At 53.1% G+C, this 20,247-nt stretch overlaps 1 protein-coding gene across 1 annotated transcript in view; it reads left to right on the top strand.

Moving 5' to 3' along the window:
* Positions 1-20,017, top strand: part of IUM83_01267 (TKL protein kinase) — a gene marked incomplete at both ends in the record, with an annotated part of 35,585 nt that extends 15,568 nt beyond the window's left edge. The window contains one exon of the mRNA XM_067925109.1: positions 19,989-20,017. Coding sequence (XP_067797147.1) covers positions 19,989-20,017 — 29 coding nt within the window. The remainder of the gene's footprint in view (positions 1-19,988) is intronic.
* Positions 20,018-20,247: the final 230 nt, after the last annotated feature.

The raw sequence follows: 20,247 nt of genomic DNA, 5'->3' as shown, positions 1-20,247 counted from the left end.
TTTCTTCTGGCTAGGGATGCTGATGTTTATCCCAAGGATAGTCCAGGTCGCACCGACACCGAGATTGCGCGCCGAAACTGCAAAAACAAGGCAAGGAACATCCTTCAACGGTACCAGGCGAAGCAGCCCAACAATGGCCAAGAAAACAAAGTTGTGCGCCAGCTCTGAAATTTCGTCACATAAATTTGAAGAAGCAGGTGAAATAAAGCTACGCCCTGTCTCGACTTCATTATTTGTCGTAGCCTACGCGGCGTGGACGCGGTCACAAGCAAGCTCTGACACAGCCGCGCTTCGCCCGGGACAGCCGGGTTTTAATTTGCGGACAACAATTGGTAGGTTATTGCTTTAGTACTGCTCTCATCTTTTCTTTAATAGCAGGAAATAGGGGAAGAAACTAATGCGCACCTAAAAGCGTCCTAACCCTAAGATTTTTTCCTAAAATATCCTGTGGACCACGTTTTTATTAGAAGTCGATTAGGACAAATTGGGCAAAAAAGTACAGTAAATAACATTACGCTGTGCCTATTACGCCTTTCAGTCAGATTGTCCAAATCGGACTCTTACTAGGCCTCTTTGTTAAATAGTGGTGCCAAGGTCTGACACCGGCCAAAGAACGGGTAACCCCTGTGACACAGTTGCACGACAGTCTTGTCGGTACAAGCACAGGTGCATATCTACTGAGTACTATCCAATCGTTTCTTAGGAAATGCTATAGAGCCGAGTCTGTGAGTGCGCCCTGGCATCACGCGCACTCAGTCGGCTTTTCTGTGAAAAAGTCTGCTTATTTTGCAATTAGCCTCCTCCTGAATCAGCCCCATGCATCGCGCCCACTCTTCGCCCTCCGCCCCTGCCTCAAGCTCATCCCCGGCAGCCACACGCGCCAGTGTCGCACGCCCATCATCCCGTCCATCGTTGAGTCGGGCCCCCGCTCAATCGCGCCCCGCACGTACGCCTCCACGCCCCTCGGAGGGTACTCAGCGCGAGTTTGACGGCCGGGATGTTCGGCGTGCGTTCCTGCAACTGGAGGAGCGTGAGGCGGACCGCGTCAGCAAGCGCGCGCGCCACCGCCACGACTCGCTGCCATCGAGCGATGGGGAGGAGGATACGCCGCACCCGGTCCTCGACATGTTCTGAGAGAACATAGGCAGCAGCGGCGTGCTCACCCTGACAAACTTCACCCCCTCCGAGATCGTACGAATTTACGGCTATGTGGGTGCCTACATGGCGACGAGGTGGAATGTCGGACGCGGCAAAAAGAGCAAGCTTACTGGTGTGGACGTGTTCTTCATGACGCTCAGTGTCTTGAAGAACGGAGGCGACTGAGCCGTCCTGGCTAATTCTGTTGGCATTAAGGCACCTACATTTGAGAAGATGATAGTGAACTTTCTAGACTTGCTCTCCCCGCACCTGTACCGCCTGTGTAACGGGCCTGGTGTATGCCCGTCACTGGCTTACACCTAGCTGTTGAGGAAGCGTCTTGTTCTCAGGAAGACTGAGAACTAAGTATTAAGTCCGAGGTAAATTCAACTCTGATTTATTATTAGACCGGGACGCGAGCCCTTAGGACTAATGTGAACCACTCAAATAAAGGTCGACAGCTGATTGGCTGACTGTGGGGTCTGGCTTCCCCACCTTTCAGCCAATCAGAGGGTGACGAATCAGCACACACTAGTCGTGTGCCGAGCATGCCGCCTTACGCAATATCAGAAATAGGTCTAGCTACTTATGTAAACGGAGGGCTCATTACATCACCCTCCTCTCGAGGCAGCACTCGCGATACGTGTGTGCAAGCGGGAAATTCTTGGAATTTGGCGCGGCGTTAACTGGGAGATCACGATGCGTGCGGACCACAGCCCCTGCGCACCGCAGGAGCACAACCAGACTTGCGCGGCGAGGGGCAGGACGCAGCGAAGTGCGAGTAAGATGGCGGAAATATCGGGTATGATGCCTGCGGAGATGGCGACGACAACGGGGACGACGGCAGACACGCGGACGATCTCCGCGAGAACGGCAGTGACGACACAAGCTTCTACGGCGGTGATCAGCGCGGGCGTGCCCGCGCTGCGAGCTCCATCATCGTTGCGCGTGATGGATCGAGAGCTGAAGCCGAGGGACTTGTATGACTTGTCCGGCGCGGAGTCGCCAGAACCGCTGGCGACGATGCAAGATTACTTCCGTCGATTTCGAGCGCTGCGGGGGAAAGGTATTGATGGCGTCGGGCATGATTCGCTCCAGCGCTCGTGGTGTGCCATGATCATCCGATGGAATCGGATGCTTCGGGAGGGCGACAACTTCGTGGCGTAGCTCGCGGGTCGCGAGGAAGTCATTGGTGAACATTCGCTGCGGGAGCTTCGTTCGCGCGTGTGTACCAACGCGTGGAATGAGGATCGGATCTGTTACGTGCAAGTGTGCGAGGGTTGTGTCGTCTGCGGCAGCTCGGAGCATTACTCCGAGGTGGACTGGACGCGCGAGGTCGCCGAGCGGCCGCTCGGTGAAGCGGAGCAGTCGTGGATCGCTAAGTATCGACGCGCATTCAATGAGGTCTCGGTGGGTTCTATTCGCGGCAGGGTGTATCCCCGTCGGCTCGTGGTCGTTTGCGATCTCGGTCGCCGCAGGGTCGGCGTCGATGGAGTTCTCGGTCGCGATCTTGGTCGCCGCGTGGTCGGCGACAGCGGCGCTCTCGTTCGCAATCTCGCTCTCGTACTCGAGGACCACATCCGAGACATCCCGGAGGAGGGATGAACGTGGTTTCCACGTATCCTCGTCCGGCGGATAACCAAGCCAGCGGACTCGATAGCGCCGCGCGGGGGGAATCCCGCGGGTGGATGTTCTACTCGTACGAGCGCGGGTACGAGGCGTTGCACGAGGAGGGTCCTCGTGCGCCACGAGGTGATCCACGATCCAGCACTTTTGGCCAGCCGAGTCAACAATCGGCGGAGGGGGTTCGCGGCGATAGGGCGTACGCTTGGGTGTTCTAGGGGGATGTGGAGGCTGTAGCGAATCGTGCTCAGGTGGAGGCTTAGGAGACGACTGCGCAGATCGAGCAGACCCGGAGGGAGCTTGAAGCGGCGCGCCAGTCGGACCGGGAGTTACTGGCGCGGACTCGGGTGTTGGAGATGTGCGTCTTTGGAGCGCCGCGGACGGGGGCACAGCCGCGGCAGTCGGCGGCGCGGACGGCGCGCCGAGAGGGGCGTTCGCCCTACGCTCCGGCGCCGGCACCGGAGGATTCAGCGTCGACGGGATAGCAGCGGGGTGGTACTTCTTGAGCCGCCCGACGTAGAACGTCGGGTGTAATCGTAATGACGTAGGAATATCCAACGTGTAGGCTTCACCGTTAACCTTCACGACTCTGAAGGGTCCATAAAACGAGCGCGAGTTTGCTCGCGCCAAGATTGGTAACTGCGGAAGACCGAATGCCGTCGGTCGACAGGAGGACTTGCTCTGCTATCCGGTAGCCATATTCTTGCGTCCGCGCCTGTCCGCGTTCTTTTTGTTTATCCACTGCATGTTGAAGTGCATCGCGCACAAAACGGGCGATTGACGCGCGTCGGTGAACGAACGCCGAAACGGCGGCGTTATCGACTTGGCGCGCCGGGGACTTCGGCTCGAAGTTGGCCGCGACTTGAGTACCGGTATTACCGGGGTCAATCAGGGTTCGCGCAGTCCATGCTGCGAGAGGAGACGCCGCGGAGCTCGGCGTCGCGAGAGCCTGTTTCACCTTGGAGCGGGTGACCGCGTTCAGTGACTCGGGGTCGTGAGCCCCACTCGTCACAACATATTCATCATTGCCACCGTCATCACCCCACCCAGAGTGGAGGCGCCAGACACCGTGGGATGGCCTACGGCGAGGAGAGCTGGGACGCGCGGGTGCGGCGCGTTGTTCGTGAAGAACGGGGTCAGCCCCGTCGAGGCGTGCTCGGCGTTGTTGAGTGCAAACTCGGCAAGGGGTAAGAACTTGTTCCAACTCGCGAAAGAAGTTGCGTAACTCCGAAGAACATCTTCGAGGACCTTGTTGCCCGCTCTGTCTGGTCATTCGTCTCCGGATGGGCCGCCGTCGACATCAACAGCTTCGTCCCCAGAAGCTGGAAGAGCACGGTCCAGAACGCGGTCCAGAACGCGGACGTGAACCGCGGGTCACGATCGGAGATGATCGACTCCGGTAAACCGTGGTGGCGAAATACGCAATCGACGAAATGCGCTGCGGTCTCAACCGCGGTGACCGTATCACTCACGGGGGTGAGATGCACCATCTTCGTGAATCGATCCGCGATAACCAAGACGCCGTTCCGACCGTCGGCATCGGGAGGGAGCCTGAAGACACAGCCCATGGAAACTGAGCGCCAGGCCTCAGTTGCGATCGGCAGTGGGTCAGGGGCGCTTGTGACGACTGGGACGGCTTTACTCGTTGGCAGGTCTCACAAGTGCGGACCCACTTACGCACCCATTGGTACATGCGGGGCCAGTAAAACTTGCGGGATACTGCCGCGAAGGTCTTCTCGCGGCCCAAGTGTGCGCCCATGGGGCTATCATGGAACTCGTGAATGATGCGAACTCGCCGATCATCGTCGTTGAGGACGATGACTCGCGGAGCATCGAAGCGATCGATGTTGTAGTACAGCAGATCATTGACAAGATGGTAGCGGTCGATCTGGTTGCGCGTATTGCGCGAGAGGGCTCCCAGTGTCTCGTCGCTGGGAGAGCGGAGATACGCCAAGATGTTGGCGTAGACCGCATCATCTGCGTACGCCGCGACGATCTCATCGCGTAAATCTATCTCGGGGGACACAGACGTCAGGTTGATACCTGACGCGGCGCACACTGCGCAGTAATCATCACCTTCATCCTCGTCGCCAATCACTTGATGACCCAACACGACTCGAGAATCGTAATCGGGTCGCCGAGACAGCGCGTCGGCGAGGATATTGTTCTTGCCCGGCTTGTAGTGCACGACGAAGTTGTACTCGGCGAAGAACGCCAACCAGCGCGCCATACGCTGGGATAGATGCGGCGACTTCATCGCTATCCGCAGGGATGCATGATTTGTGTACACGGCGAATGCCTGTTCGCCCAGCAGGTACACTCTGAATTTTATCAGGGCATACCGCATCGCAAGGAGCTCCTTGTCGTGTACGGGGTAGTTGCGCCCAGCCGGTTTCATCTGTCCCTGACTGGTAACTCACGACTCGCTCATGACCTTCATCGTCGAACTGCATGAGCGCGCACCAGATAGCGAAATCGCTAGCGTCGCACACAACGTGGAAAGGCTTTGAATCGTCCGGAAGCATCAGTATTGGCGCAGACGCTAAGCTCTGCTTCATCGAGTCGAATGCGGCTTGGTGCTCGGGACGCCAAGACCACGTGGCGTCTTTCTTCAACAGGGATGATAGAGGCTGGATCAGTCCGGCGTAGTCTTTCGTGTATTTGTGCATATAGTTCGCGAGACCCTGCCACTGACGGATCTCAGTGGAACTTGTGGGCGTAGGCCATGAGCAAATGAACGAAACCTTCTCCGGGTCAGCTCGCACTCCCTTCTTGCTCACGTAACCGCCGAGTATCGGAATCTCCGGTGCACAAAATACACACTTCTTGAGGCTGCCGTACAGTTTGTTCTCTCTCATCACTTGAAAGACTTGCCTCAAGTGCCGGATATGGACTTCGAGCTCGCTGAGACCATCTTCAGCGCTACTGTGGACGAAGATATCGTCGAAGTAACTCGGCACGAAGTCGCGGAGTGGGCGAAGTACATGGGAAACCATGCTATTGAACGTGGCGGGTGCGCTCTTCAGACCTTGGGGCATGACGAGCCACTCCCAGCGCATTCCGCTGGGAGTACTGACGGCCGTGAGAGGGATGTCACTCTCGCGTATATGTATCTGATAAAAGCCATCGGTCAGGTCGATGGCACCGAAGACGACACTGCCCGACATGGAATCCAGTACCATGTCCTTGCGGGGGATCGAAGTCTGTGCCGGGATGGTGGCGTCGTTGAGCTTGTTGAAAGCGTGGACGATGCACCAACCACTCGTGACCTTCTTCACACAAAAGGTCGGACTCGAATGTGGGGAGGTACTCTCGCGGACGTGGCCGGCTTGCCGGCGACCTTCGAAGAAGTCGTCAATGGCCTTGACTTGATCGCGCGGCAGTGGCCTCTGCCATGTCACGCAATACTTCGCGCCGGGTGCGAGGTCTATCTTGTGGCGAACGCCACGATCCGCTGGCAGAGCCGCAGGGACCTTGTCGGCGAAGACGTCGGCAAACTCGCGGGCTATCTCGTAGACCGGGTTACCAGACGCCTTCAGGGTTTCCCAAGACTGCGCGTCGAAGCGCTCCTCGCACGCTGACTTTGGCTCAGCGCTCTTTGGTCTTACCGACGCGTCGTCGAGCTCAACAGAGTTAATCTCGTGAGGCACCAAGTCAGCGTCAGTGATCAGACAGACTTGCTCGATGTCCCCGGCCTTAAGGTCTCGGAGGAACTTCTTCCAGGAGAGGCCTGGGAGGCTGGTGATGGACTTGGCGTCGCGAGGTGGGCTCGCGACTTCGATGACGCGCGTCTGGCTGGGAGCGCCGTCCGCATACTCGATTGCGCAGACCGATTAAGTCGGTCCAGGAGGTGGGTCAGCGAAACTCCGGCGAGGCTTCAATCGTCACCGCGACCTGCGGGAGGTCTTTGTGCGCCTCGATCCCCTGCTCGAGACTGAGGTGTCGCTCCCGCTGGACGATGATGCACCCTCCTCTAGGCGCGAGATATCGTCCTCGACCGCGCCGGTCGTGCGCGGTGGTAACTGCGGACCAACCGCGGCATCGTCGTGCCGGGGCCGCTGCTCGACCGCCTCAATAGTTTGCGGGAGCCACTGCTCTACCTCCTCGTTCTTCATCCACGATAAGCGCGGGTGATCGCTTGCTTGTCTCTCACGCGCGCCCTCCCGCGCGCGTTCTTCTTCATCTTCGCCAGTCAACAGCACTGCGCAGGTCGTGCAGAGAGGGCCATCGCTCGCTCTGTGCACAATGTGCGTCGTGGATTCCCCGTCCATGACTGTGACGTGGGGCCAGTCTCTTGGTGCAACCACGAGATGTGTGAATACCTCGCTCACGTCGAAGTCTTGGGGACGCTTGACTGAACGAGCCAGCCAGTCGTTCTGGGGCTGATACCGAGTCAACCATGGGATGCCCAGGATACAGTCAAACGCGTAATTCATCTCGATCACGAGAAAAGCGTCGTTGCTGTGAAAGCCGTCGAACGTGTACGGCAACGAGACCTCGCGCCGCGCAACGCAGCGAGCCTTTCCGTCAGCAAGCTCGATTACCACTTCGCCCGGACCATTCCGGACGCGAACACTATCGGGGAGCACCGACAGGCACGACGCGCGGAAGACGTTGTTCGTCGCGCCTGAATCCAGGAACGCGCGGAGGGGTCGCCGGGCGCCGGCGACAAGCAGACTGACGATGATCAGTCTCGAGTCGCCGCTGGCAGTTGTGGCATTGAAGTGTGCGTGAAGCACGGGGAGGGGCTAGGAGGTCGATCTGCCACCGGTGGACCCAGGCCTCCGTTCCAACCAGTAGGGCACCCCGCCCCTACTGGTCCCGACCGTTTTTTGGTTGTGCGACCGGGGTTGCCTCGCCGGACGTGGAATGTTCCACGTAGGTAATGACGGGAGCCGGCGCACGGCACACCGCCGCGCGATGTCCAGGCTTCCGGCGCCGGAAGAAAACCATCGGACGGTCGTCTCGGCTGCTTCGTCCTCGCCTCGAGGACGGCCACTGCTGACGCTGCGACGCCTCAACGGCGTCGATCTCCATGGGTTCAGGACCCGGCTGACTAGTCTCTGTGGAGGGTTGTCCTTGCATACGACGATGTCACCACATAGGCCTCGCATAACGCGAGGGCGAAAGCTTCTTCCAGGGTGGCGGGGTCGGCCCGCGTAAGACAGTATCGCGTCATCCCTTCGCGCATCCCGGATACGAAGACATGGACTAGGGACGCCATGTCGATCGGCTTCGTGACGATGCAAGAAGCGAGATGGCGCGTCTTCTAGACATAGTCGCGCATGGACATATTGCCTTGCTTGAGGGCGAAGAACGTCGTCCGAACACGTGACTCGTCCTGTGGTGGTTCAAATGCGAGACGAAGGTCACTCTGGAGTGTCTCCAGAGTCGGGAACGCGTGTTGGTCGACGACGAGCTTGCCGAGGGTCCATTCCTTGGCCTTGCCGGAGAAGCGGGATAGTAGGAAGTTCACTTTGGCCGAGGACACTTCGATTAACCTCGAGGCGATCGCGATATCAATATCTCGGAACCGGCGGTTCACAGGAAGACATTCTGGGCCCGTCCCAGAATATGAAGAGGTCTCCATCTTCACGCGTCGTTCCTTGAGGGTTGCGAGGGAGTTGGTACTCGCCGCTTTGCTTCGGCGAGCTCGCGGACCATGACCTCTTGGATGGCTTGGCGATGATGGTCGGGGGTCGCTGAGCTCAGCAGCGACGTGACGGCCACTTCTCCTGACACCGCCGCAAGGCGGTGGAGCGCCTGTCACTCGATCGACGTGAGATGGGTGAAGGCTGCATGCTCCAGCGTCATGGCTGGAGGTCCGGCGGGCTGGTACTCACTCATCTCGAACTTGGTCATGGGAAGGACTACAAAGTGCTACCAGGTGTGACGGGCCTGGTGTATGCCCGTCACTGGCTTACACCTAGCTGTTGAGGAAGCGTCTTGTTCTCAGGAAGACTGAGAACTAAGTATTAAGTCCGAGGTAAATTCAACTCTGATTTATTATTAGACCGGGACGCGAGCCCTTAGGACTAATGTGAACCACTCAAATAAAGGTCGACAGCTGATTGGCTGACTGTGGGGTCTGGCTTCCCCACCTTTCAGCCAATCAGAGGGTGACGAATCAGCACACACTAGTCGTGTTCCGAGCATGCCTCCTTACGCAATATCAGAAATAGGTCTAGCTACTTATGTAAACGGAGGGCTCATTACAGCCTGTACGTGGAGCAAGGTGCGCGCTCCGACACGTTGAAGAAAGTAGTGTTGTCTGGACATGCGTTTGGCCACTACCCTGCTGTACGCTACGCCGTAGATGTCACGTTTCAGCAGATCAACATGATCAGCGGCACCCAGTCGGATCGGGCTGAGTACTACAGCGCCAAGCACAAGTTACACGGTTACAAAACCGAGATCTCTGTCATTCCTACGGGTTTGGCTATCAACCGCTCTCATTATAGGCGCGGATCAGCGGCGGACATTTCATTCTTCCGCGACAATAAGGCGTTCCACAAGGCTGCAGCAACTAAGAGGTCCCAGAAGAGGGTATGCCGAATGACGGCCCGCTCTTCGAACGATTCCCGTCATCGTGGATCATCCTCGCGGATAAAGGCTACCAGGGGCTTGCCGACACGTATCGTGTTGTCCACCCAACGCGTCGTCGTCCCACCGTGCCGCTCACGCTGGAGGAGGAAGCAACCAACCGCAACATATCCTCTGACAGAATTGTAGTTGAAAACTACTTCGGAAGACTATGCACGCTGTGGGCCCTTTGCAGTGACAAGTATCGGTGTAAAGAGGCGAAGTACCATATGTACTTTCGCGCTTGTGTAGCGCTCACCAATGTGCAAGTACGTGCGCATCCGCTCCGCGCAGACGACGGAGAGAACTACAAAAACTATCTGCGTCGTCTAATCCACATTGGAACTACGAGACTGAACAAGAGGCGCGAGGCCTATCGGCGTACTCGCGAACGCCTCCTGCTCCGCCTTGCCATGGAAGTGCCGGCTGTCGACGAAGGGGATAGCAGCGGCAGCGACGACTTGATGACGCAGTACAGTACCGCGTACTAGAGGTATAATTGGTTCGCTGTATATTACCAAACGCGATCTAATAGCTTTCGATCAGAAACTAGTTTGCTTAATAAACAGCGTCTCAATTGCTCAACTGCATGTCCACAATACTGTATGTCATGGACCGCACCATCTCGCAAGCTATATGATCAGACAGCCGGTACTATAGCAGACTGCCTAGCTTTTGGTCTGCAATAATGCAGTAGCGATCGAGACCGATATCTGGTTTAGCGACCTACTGTATACTCCGAGTAGCCAGGCTCTCAAAATCAGGTAGTGTGTGAAGAGAAAGTGCAAAATGCATAATCCTATTTTTTTTAAATACCTAATTCCGGAGATGCCTGAAACCACCCTAGCAGGCAGTCTATTCGCGTCGCTGCCTGTGCATTCCACCTTTCGACGCTGTCCACCTCTTAGCACGAATGGGGAAGACAAAAGGATCAAGGCGAGGGTCTAAGAAGGGTGCTCGTGGAGACCAACAGACCGCACCACAGCCTAAAGTCACTGGTGCAAAACGCGCCTCCTGTCAGTTTTTGAGCAAGCACTACGAATCATTGCTGAAGATGCAAACCGAGAAGAAGCCTCCTCACACGTCTGAACCGTGATGGCTGTGTTTGTTTATGGTGGCGGATGTGACCCAGCATATTCGTCATTGTTTCCGCACAATGCAGTACGAGAACATCACCATGCGGGGCCAATACTCTGCACTCTCCAACCTAGTAAATGCACTGCAGCTCAAATGTAAATCAGACAGGAAAGACGGCACCGCCCCGGCCATTGACAAAGAACGAGTTGTATGATGTGCTGGAAGAGTCTGCAAAACAAGCTCTAATTGAAGGAATGAGCCGGGCAATAGAGGCATTGATCAGCAATGTGAGCCGCATCAGAATCGAGATTGACCAGGAAACAAGAAACTACTGATCGCGTGCCAGAAACGCGAAAAATGTGATGACTTGCAACGATCTCCAGTTTCGCGATCTCATTGAGACGCACAAGGCTCGGTTGACCGCTGCGTATGGTCCGACAGCAAGTCATGACATTTGGAAGCAGAGACATGATATGATCGAGCGATACAAGGTCGACACTTCTTTTCATCGCCGCGTTGACAGTGTTGAGCGATCTTCGTTTTTTGCTGCGTGGTCTGATGTGGACTGCGAGGGCGATTACAGGTGACTGTTCTCATTCGTCGCTGGAGTGGCGGCGATATCGCCCGGCACTCACTCAGTTGAGAGTGAGTTCACCGTCTTGAGGCAAGTCAAGAACCCGCAGAGAACAGCACTAACCAACTATGCAATGGAAGGCCAACTCCAGTCGCTGCAGTGCTTCTTTTTGCTCGATCTAGCTGAACGCGTCGCTAGGAGTGCACGTAGCTACGGTTTTCTGTATGTGAGCCTCCTTTCAGAGCTCGAACTCCGCAAACTTCTCATCGCAACTATGTTTCTTGAGGGTATCTGAAACACATATCTAAACAGCAAGCGCCAACTCACAGTAGAAAAAAAAGTTATACTGGGAACACCCGAAAAATGAGGGGGGGGGGGGCAGTCCCAACGGATTAATTGCGTGCGCGTAACTCTCCTTGGCGCAACCTTCGCGCCACATCAGCCTGAATGATGTCGACCCAGCAACTTCGATAGATCATACTACATGGCCGCCAGGCCACGGTCGAGTCGACTTATCTCACCTTCTTCGTGATGCGCGCGCTTCTCGTCATCGCCAGATGGAGGGAATCACCCCTGCTCACGAGCGTGCAATTATCAACCCAGCAGCACTGCGCTACCTCACGGGGCAAATGGTGATTAAGCAACCGAAGGTGTTAGGACAACAAGTGATCCTACGCAAGGAGATCGCCTTAGATGATTTTGCAGACGAAAAATAAGCTAGCATTCGTCTTTAGATGAAAATGATTTGGCTTTTGCGACAGCGGATGACTCGAAGTTGTCGACGCCTGTCAAATAGACTCAAAACAGGGATTACCCACTATTTGTCCTCTCTACTTGCTACTACGTAGTATGTCGTAGTTATATCTATTTTCTTGTATTATTCGTGTATTATTCGACCAGTGACTGGGATAATATGCAGGTCCAATGAGTTCTGCGTGGGGTGCTTGGTGTCAACACAAGCCAGCGGTGCGACCACGATGTTGCAGTCTGTGCGACAGCAAGGATAACGTGCAAACGATTGTCTAGTCTTACATTACACCAGTTTTGGTGCGACTTCCACCTTTGGGTTAAAAGGGCTAAGTGCAGGAAGTCTGATGTATGTATATTGATTAAGAGGGCATCTCGTTCTCAAAGCTTCTCCCGCGTTACATGATTGGCTCAAAGCAAGCCATCTCAGGTTGCGCGACTTGGCCCTCACAAATCGTTGATCCAGGCACCCTAGCGACGGTCGAAGGTCAGGGGGTTATCACGTTGGCGCTTCACCCAAGCGCGGTACCTCGCATAAACTGGGTTGTGTATCGAATAGACCCTCTCTCCATTCATGATATTGTACGGAACGTTGAGTTTGTCCAGAGTATGCTCCGCCGACCTGCCCTTTGCAATCTGGCGCACCATTTTAGCGTCAGTATCCGAAAGACCGTGGGCCCACTGGACAAGTTCCGTGCCACCCTTCCTCTCCTCATTTTTCCCGAGTCTTCCGAGTCTTGCACGCCGTCTTCATCGTTTCCATCTTCCGGGTCTTGCACGCCGTCTTCATCGTTTCCATCTTCCGTAACTCGGCCCCGCAGTGATCGCTGGTGGGCACCTATGGGGTCATGAGCGGATAGTGAGCGGGCCGAGGGGCAGCACTGCGAGAAACGTAGGAGGCGGTGACCCGGGTCTGGCCGGAGGACGTGACTGCAACAGCGCCGCTGCCATAAAGGAGAACAGCCACAGCGACGAAAGGATGGAGCACGCGCGCATGGGTGTGACTACTGCTGCTGGGACTTGAGTATTGCGCGGTGAATTGTTGAATGAAGAAGCTAAGGTTGCCACTCGGTTTACCAAGACCTGGCGATAACGGCAAGCGGAGCGGTCGTGGAGGGCAGGTAGTACCAGTAGGCACAACGCTGCAGGAATGCTAAGCTTGGACAGCAAGGGTAAACAGAGTAAGCCGGTTATTATCCATGGGTCACTAATGGTCGGTGGATACAGACTGCGCAGATACGGAAGTTTGCCATGCAAGCTTTCGTGCTGGTATCACAGTCGTGACCTGGCTTTGTGACGGTAGGCGTACATAATCTGTAGCGAGGTAGTCCTCTTTGTCATGGTGATTATGCTAACGCGCAAATCTTCATTATCACGATGATGGTGATGAGGATTTACGTGTTCGCGTAACCAGTTACAATGGTACTGATTGGTATGATGCACCTAGACTCTGTAGCGTATACAGACACGGAAGTTTGCCGTGCAAGCTGTCGCGTTTTCGCGTTTGGTGTCTCACAGTCGTGACCTGGCTTTGTACAGATAGCCGATATCCTCTTCAGAATCTGTAGGGAAGTAATCCTCTTTGTGATGATGATCGAGCGTGCAAACCTTCGACATTTTGACGATAGTGATGAAGATTTGTGCGTTCGCGTAATCAGTTACATGTATACTACACCTAGACTCTAAGTGAGCTAAGTAGCAACAAAATTCTCTGGAATTTATCCAGAGTAATTGTGGCGGAGGTACCGATCCCTATATAACCTCAGATCCCTGAATCACAAACGAATAGTGTATCCGGACGAACCTGTTAGGTTTTATACGTGGGCGGATAGCATATTATCCAGTAGCGCGTTACTTGAGTCTTTTAGGGGCGACATTCCCGTGACAAGACAATCTGGATGTTGCTTGTAGTTAATTTTCGCATAACATGGGGGGGGCTCATGTTACGAGACATCTAAAACAGACGCACTACAAAAAGATCAAGTTGGTACAATCCTACGATACCGAGGCTACGTCGTTCGGTCATAGATGATCGATCTCCCGTACACCCATAGCTGCGAGCAGGCGTTTCCGCGCTCAACTATCCATACTGTTTTAGTATGCCAGAATTGCGTGGCTATGAGCAGGCGTCGCACCTATCCAGGCTACGCCAGGATTGCGTGGCTATGAGCAGGCGTCTCAGCTACATGTACAGTATCCAGGCTGTCTTGCCATGTCCCAGCAACGCCACGCAGCTTCTCGCAGCAGAAGAACTGGCCGGTGAACGCCGGGGCAGAAGATCTCTATTTATGTTACATTTGTTTTACTTGTTAGGAGTTTGCGATAAGAATAAGCCCTTCAGTTCATATTCACAACTGCTGTTTAGATGTAAGGACTCTAGGTTTAGATGCAATGACTTCTCTGTAAACACTACATCTACATAATCGACGCCGCGTCGAATGCGGCACTGGGCGTCTGCCGAATATATCGTAACCGCGCGCATATCGAGATTTTAAGAAGCTTATATTTATTCAGACGATATTTACGCCTTACCCTCTGATTTGGCAACAACATAAGTTTAATTTTGGTTTGAGTATAGCGCACCCTTTTGAAGCAACTGAACGGACAAAGCGACCGCTGCAGCAATTATATTTAGAGAGAAACGTACGAAATCACGTAGCAGACGTTCACTGCATAAGCAGAGTGCTGATTATGCAATACCGCTGATTCAGCACCAGTTGTTAGCTGGAGGGCGAGCTACAGGGACAACCGCAAGTGGCGCTAGGGGGCTTGGTCTAACTGCTATATGAACTCACTTCGCAAGTTACTATCGAGAGCGCACACGTCATACTACACGGGTCTGGGTTTTGCACGACCAAATAGATAAGGCAGTACTCGCAAGTCAGACAAATAGCCAACATGCGCTTCGGCTTCCTCGCACTTGGAGCTCTTATCGCCATTGTCACCGCCGAAGAAACTGATTCGAGTTACGCTATCACGAAGGAGGATTCAAGAAGAGAAACTCGCGCGCTATACATTCCCACCTCTGACCAGGAAGAAAGGGGGCGAAATTACCCGGGGGAAGGGAGTCACCAGGTTTGGTGGCCTAATTTCAAGGCATGGTTCAAGGGTTGGTTCAAGAAGACTTTTTTCTTTTGGTCACACCACAGTAAGGATGCAACACGGCGGCTTCGATAGAGCAACAGTCCCTCTGTGAAGAGGAGTTATTTCAGTCAACCCCTGCTCGTCAAGGCAGAAAAGAGATGGCAGAATACATCCCAACGCATATCCGATACAAACACAAAATCGAATACGCTTAGTAAGAACGCATGGGAATCATTTCTTTTCTCGCAAAAGCTGCAAAACCAAATAAATGTTTCACCAAGCACGATAATAGCGATCTTGTTCTGAAAGCTTAAAATGTGACGAAGCAATTTTCTGCGATGACTGTAGAAGTACGAGTTGCGAGGTTTTCTTGAACCCTTTAACGCGATGGGCGTCTTCTACAATCGTAGTTGTGAACTCCCTCGCGATCTCAAATCGTAAATGTCAAACGAGTTGATGCACCATGTTTTGGAGACACCAACTTTGGCAAAGTAATGTTCTACGTAATACTGAACAATTTTCCAACGGGCATGGTTAGTGACCCAATTACTCCCGTTGGTGACGTTTTTGCATGGGTGGCCCAATCTTCTTTGCCGTTAGTTGTCGGTAGGTGTAAACTATGCCTGAGTAGGGTGAAGCCAGGGGAAACTCTGGTGGAAGCTCGTAGCGATTCTGACGTGCAAATCGATCGTCAAACTTGGGTATAGGGGCGAAAGACTAATCGAACCATCTAGTAGCTGGTTCCCTCCGAAATTTCCCTCAGGATAGCAGCAACTTATTTACGATAGTTTTATGAGGTACAGCGAATGATTAGAGGATTCGGGGAAGAAACTTCCTCGGGGGGCAGTCCCAACGGATTAATTGCGTGCGCGTAACTCTCCTTGGCGCAACCTTCGCGCCACATCAGCCTGAATGATGTCGACCCAGCAACTTCGATAGATCATACTACATGGCCGCCAGGCCACGGTCGAGTCGACTTATCTCACCTTCTTCGTGATGCGCGCGCTTCTCGTCATCGCCAGATGGAGGGAATCACCCCTGCTCACGAGCGTGCAATTATCAACCCAGCAGCACTGCGCTACCTCACGGGGCAAATGGTGATTAAGCAACCGAAGGTGTTAGGACAACAAGTGATCCTACGCAAGGAGATCGCCTTAGATGATTTTGCAGACGAAAAATAAGCTAGCATTCGTCTTTAGATGAAAATGATTTGGGTTTTGCGACAGCGGATGACTCGAAGTTGTCGACGCCTGTCAAATAGACTCAAAACAGGGATTACCCACTATTTGTCCTCTCTACTTGCTACTACGTAGTATGTCGTAGTTATATCTATTTTCTTGTATTATTCGTGTATTATTCGACCAGTGACTGGGATAATATGCAGGTCCAATGAGTTCTGCGTGGGGTGCTTGGTGTCAACACAAGCCAGCGGTGCGACCACGATGTTGCAGTCTGTGCGACAGCAAGGATAACGTGCAAACGATTGTCTAGTCTTACATTACACCAGTTTTGGTGCGACTTCCACCTTTGGGTTAAAAGGGCTAAGTGCAGGAAGTCTGATGTATGTATATTGATTAAGAGGGCATCTCGTTCTCAAAGCTTCTCCCGCGTTACATGATTGGCTCAAAGCAAGCCATCTCAGGTTGCGCGACTTGGCCCTCACAAATCGTTGATCCAGGCACCCTAGCGACGGTCGAAGGTCAGGGGGTTATCACGTTGGCGCTTCACCCAAGCGCGGTACCTCGCATAAACTGGGTTGTGTATCGAATAGACCCTCTCTCCATTCATGATATTGTACGGAACGTTGAGTTTGTCCAGAGTATGCTCCGCCGACCTGCCCTTTGCAATCTGGCGCACCATTTTAGCGTCAGTATCCGAAAGACCGTGGGCCCACTGGACAAGTTCCGTGCCACCCTTCCTCTCCTCATTTTTTCCCGAGTCTTCCGAGTCTTGCACGCCGTCTTCATCGTTTCCATCTTCCGGGTCTTGCACGCCGTCTTCATCGTTTCCATCTTCCGTAACTCGGCCCCGCAGTGATCGCTGGTGGGCACCTATGGGGTCATGAGCGGATAGTGAGCGGGCCGAGGGGCAGCACTGCGAGAAACGTAGGAGGCGGTGACCCGGGTCTGGCCGGAGGACGTGACTGCAACAGCGCCGCTGCCATAAAGGAGAACAGCCACAGCGACGAAAAGGATGGAGCACGCGCGCATGGGTGTGACTACTGCTGCTGGGACTTGAGTATTGCGCGGTGAATTGTTGAATGAAGAAGCTAAGGTTGCCACTCGGTTTACCAAGACCTGGCGATAACGGCAAGCGGAGCGGTCGTGGAGGGCAGGTAGTACCAGTAGGCACAACGCTGCAGGAATGCTAAGCTTGGACAGCAAGGGTAAACAGAGTAAGCCGGTTATTATCCATTGGTCACTAATGGTCGGTGGATACAGACTGCGCAGATACGGAAGTTTGCCATGCAAGCTTTCGTGCTGGTATCACAGTCGTGACCTGGCTTTGTGACGGTAGGCGTACATAATCTGTAGCGAGGTAGTCCTCTTTGTCATGGTGATTATGCTAACGCGCAAATCTTCATTATCACGATGATGGTGATGAGGATTTACGTGTTCGCGTAACCAGTTACAATGGTACTGATTGGTATGATGCACCTAGACTCTGTAGCGTATACAGACACGGAAGTTTGCCGTGCAAGCTGTCGCGTTTTCGCGTTTGGTGTCTCACAGTCGTGACCTGGCTTTGTACAGATAGCCGATATCCTCTTCAGAATCTGTAGGGAAGTAATCCTCTTTGTGATGATGATCGAGCGTGCAAACCTTCGACATTTTGACGATAGTGATGAAGATTTGTGCGTTCGCGTAATCAGTTACATGTATACTACACCTAGACTCTAAGTGAGCTAAGTAGCAACAAAATTCTCTGGAATTTATCCAGAGTAATTGTGGCGGAGGTACCGATCCCTATATAACCTCAGATCCCTGAATCACAAACGAATAGTGTATCCGGACGAACCTGTTAGGTTTTATACGTGGGCGGATAGCATATTATCCAGTAGCGCGTTACTTGAGTCTTTTAGGGGCGACATTCCCGTGACAAGACAATCTGGATGTTGCTTGTAGTTAATTTTCGCATAACATGGGGGGGGGGGCTCATGTTACGAGACATCTAAAACAGACGCACTACAAAAAGATCAAGTTGGTACAATCCTACGATACCGAGGCTACGTCGTTCGGTCATAGATGATCGATCTCCCGTACACCCATAGCTGCGAGCAGGCGTTTCCGCGCTCAACTATCCATACTGTTTTAGTATGCCAGAATTGCGTGGCTATGAGCAGGCGTCGCACCTATCCAGGCTACGCCAGGATTGCGTGGCTATGAGCAGGCGTCTCAGCTACATGTACAGTATCCAGGCTGTCTTGCCATGTCCCAGCAACGCCACGCAGCTTCTCGCAGCAGAAGAACTGGCCGGTGAACGCCGGGGCAGAAGATCTCTATTTATGTTACATTTGTTTTACTTGTTAGGAGTTTGCGATAAGAATAAGCCCTTCAGTTCATATTCACAACTGCTGTTTAGATGTAAGGACTCTAGGTTTAGATGCAATGACTTCTCTGTAAACACTACATCTACATAATCGACGCCGCGTCGAATGCGGCACTGGGCGTCTGCCGAATATATCGTAACCGCGCGCATATCGAGATTTTAAGAAGCTTATATTTATTCAGACGATATTTACGCCTTACCCTCTGATTTGGCAACAACATAAGTTTAATTTTGGTTTGAGTATAGCGCACCCTTTTGAAGCAACTGAACGGACAAAGCGACCGCTGCAGCAATTATATTTAGAGAGAAACGTACGAAATCACGTAGCAGACGTTCACTGCATAAGCAGAGTGCTGATTATGCAATACCGCTGATTCAGCACCAGTTGTTAGCTGGAGGGCGAGCTACAGGGACAACCGCAAGTGGCGCTAGGGGGCTTGGTCTAACTGCTATATGAACTCACTTCGCAAGTTACTATCGAGAGCGCACACGTCATACTACACGGGTCTGGGTTTTGCACGACCAAATAGATAAGGCAGTACTCGCAAGTCAGACAAATAGCCAACATGCGCTTCGGCTTCCTCGCACTTGGAGCTCTTATCGCCATTGTCACCGCCGAAGAAACTGATTCGAGTTACGCTATCACGAAGGAGGATTCAAGAAGAGAAACTCGCGCGCTATACATTCCCACCTCTGACCAGGAAGAAAGGGGGCGAAATTACCCGGGGGAAGGGAGTCACCAGGTTTGGTGGCCTAATTTCAAGGCATGGTTCAAGGGTTGGTTCAAGAAGACTTTTTTCTTTTGGTCACACCACAGTAAGGATGCAACACGGCGGCTTCGATAGAGCAACAGTCCCTCTGTGAAGAGGAGTTATTTCAGTCAACCCCTGCTCGTCAAGGCAGAAAAGAGATGGCAGAATACATCCCAACGCATATCCGATACAAACACAAAATCGAATACGCTTAGTAAGAACGCATGGGAATCATTTCTTTTCTCGCAAAAGCTGCAAAACCAAATAAATGTTTCACCAAGCACGATAATAGCGATCTTGTTCTGAAAGCTTAAAATGTGACGAAGCAATTTTCTGCGATGACTGTAGAAGTACGAGTTGCGAGGTTTTCTTGAACCCTTTAACGCGATGGGCGTCTTCTACAATCGTAGTTGTGAACTCCCTCGCGATCTCAAATCGTAAATGTCAAACGAGTTGATGCACCATGTTTTGGAGACACCAACTTTGGCAAAGTAATGTTCTACGTAATACTGAACAATTTTCCAACGGGCATGGTTAGTGACCCAATTACTCCCGTTGGTGACGTTTTTGCATGGGTGGCCCAATCTTCTTTGCCGTTAGTTGTCGGTAGGTGATAAGAACTCAGCGGATAATGGCACTACAACATACTTCCCTAAATCCGGCAAAGGCAAGAGATCTCGGCAGTGCCGGATCGAAAGAGGCCCTCAAAAACTTACATCTCCAATTGTAAGCGATGACCTGCCACAATACAAGTGTTCGCATGAAGCCCTAACTACATGACGTCTCTTCAACATGCCCGCGTATTCTAATATGTTTGGAAGTCGCTATGGAGCGCACGTTGCTGTCTGTTCTGTTGATATCAGGCAATATGCATGCTGCTATCACGGGTTAGATTTAACCCGGTACCTTAGAGATCTATATATCCCGTCACTTGCTGGGTTTAAGCAATGTTTGCCCACTAATTAGCCAAACTATATTGCCTGGAACTGGTCTTCTAGGGTAAATGAAGCCACTCCAGTCCGCAGCTTGTTCGTTTAAGACCGCAAAAACGTCTTAACCGAAGCCATACCAGTAAACAGCAGAACTGTCAAGTTGGAGCGTGTTGCAGCACTATTGTTGACG

Source organism: Phytophthora cinnamomi (assembly GCF_018691715.1).
Source record: "Phytophthora cinnamomi strain GKB4 chromosome Unknown Contig14, whole genome shotgun sequence".
NCBI classification, from domain to species: domain Eukaryota; phylum Oomycota; class Peronosporomycetes; order Peronosporales; family Peronosporaceae; genus Phytophthora; species Phytophthora cinnamomi.
This window is presented reverse-complemented; position numbering and strand designations above follow the sequence as displayed.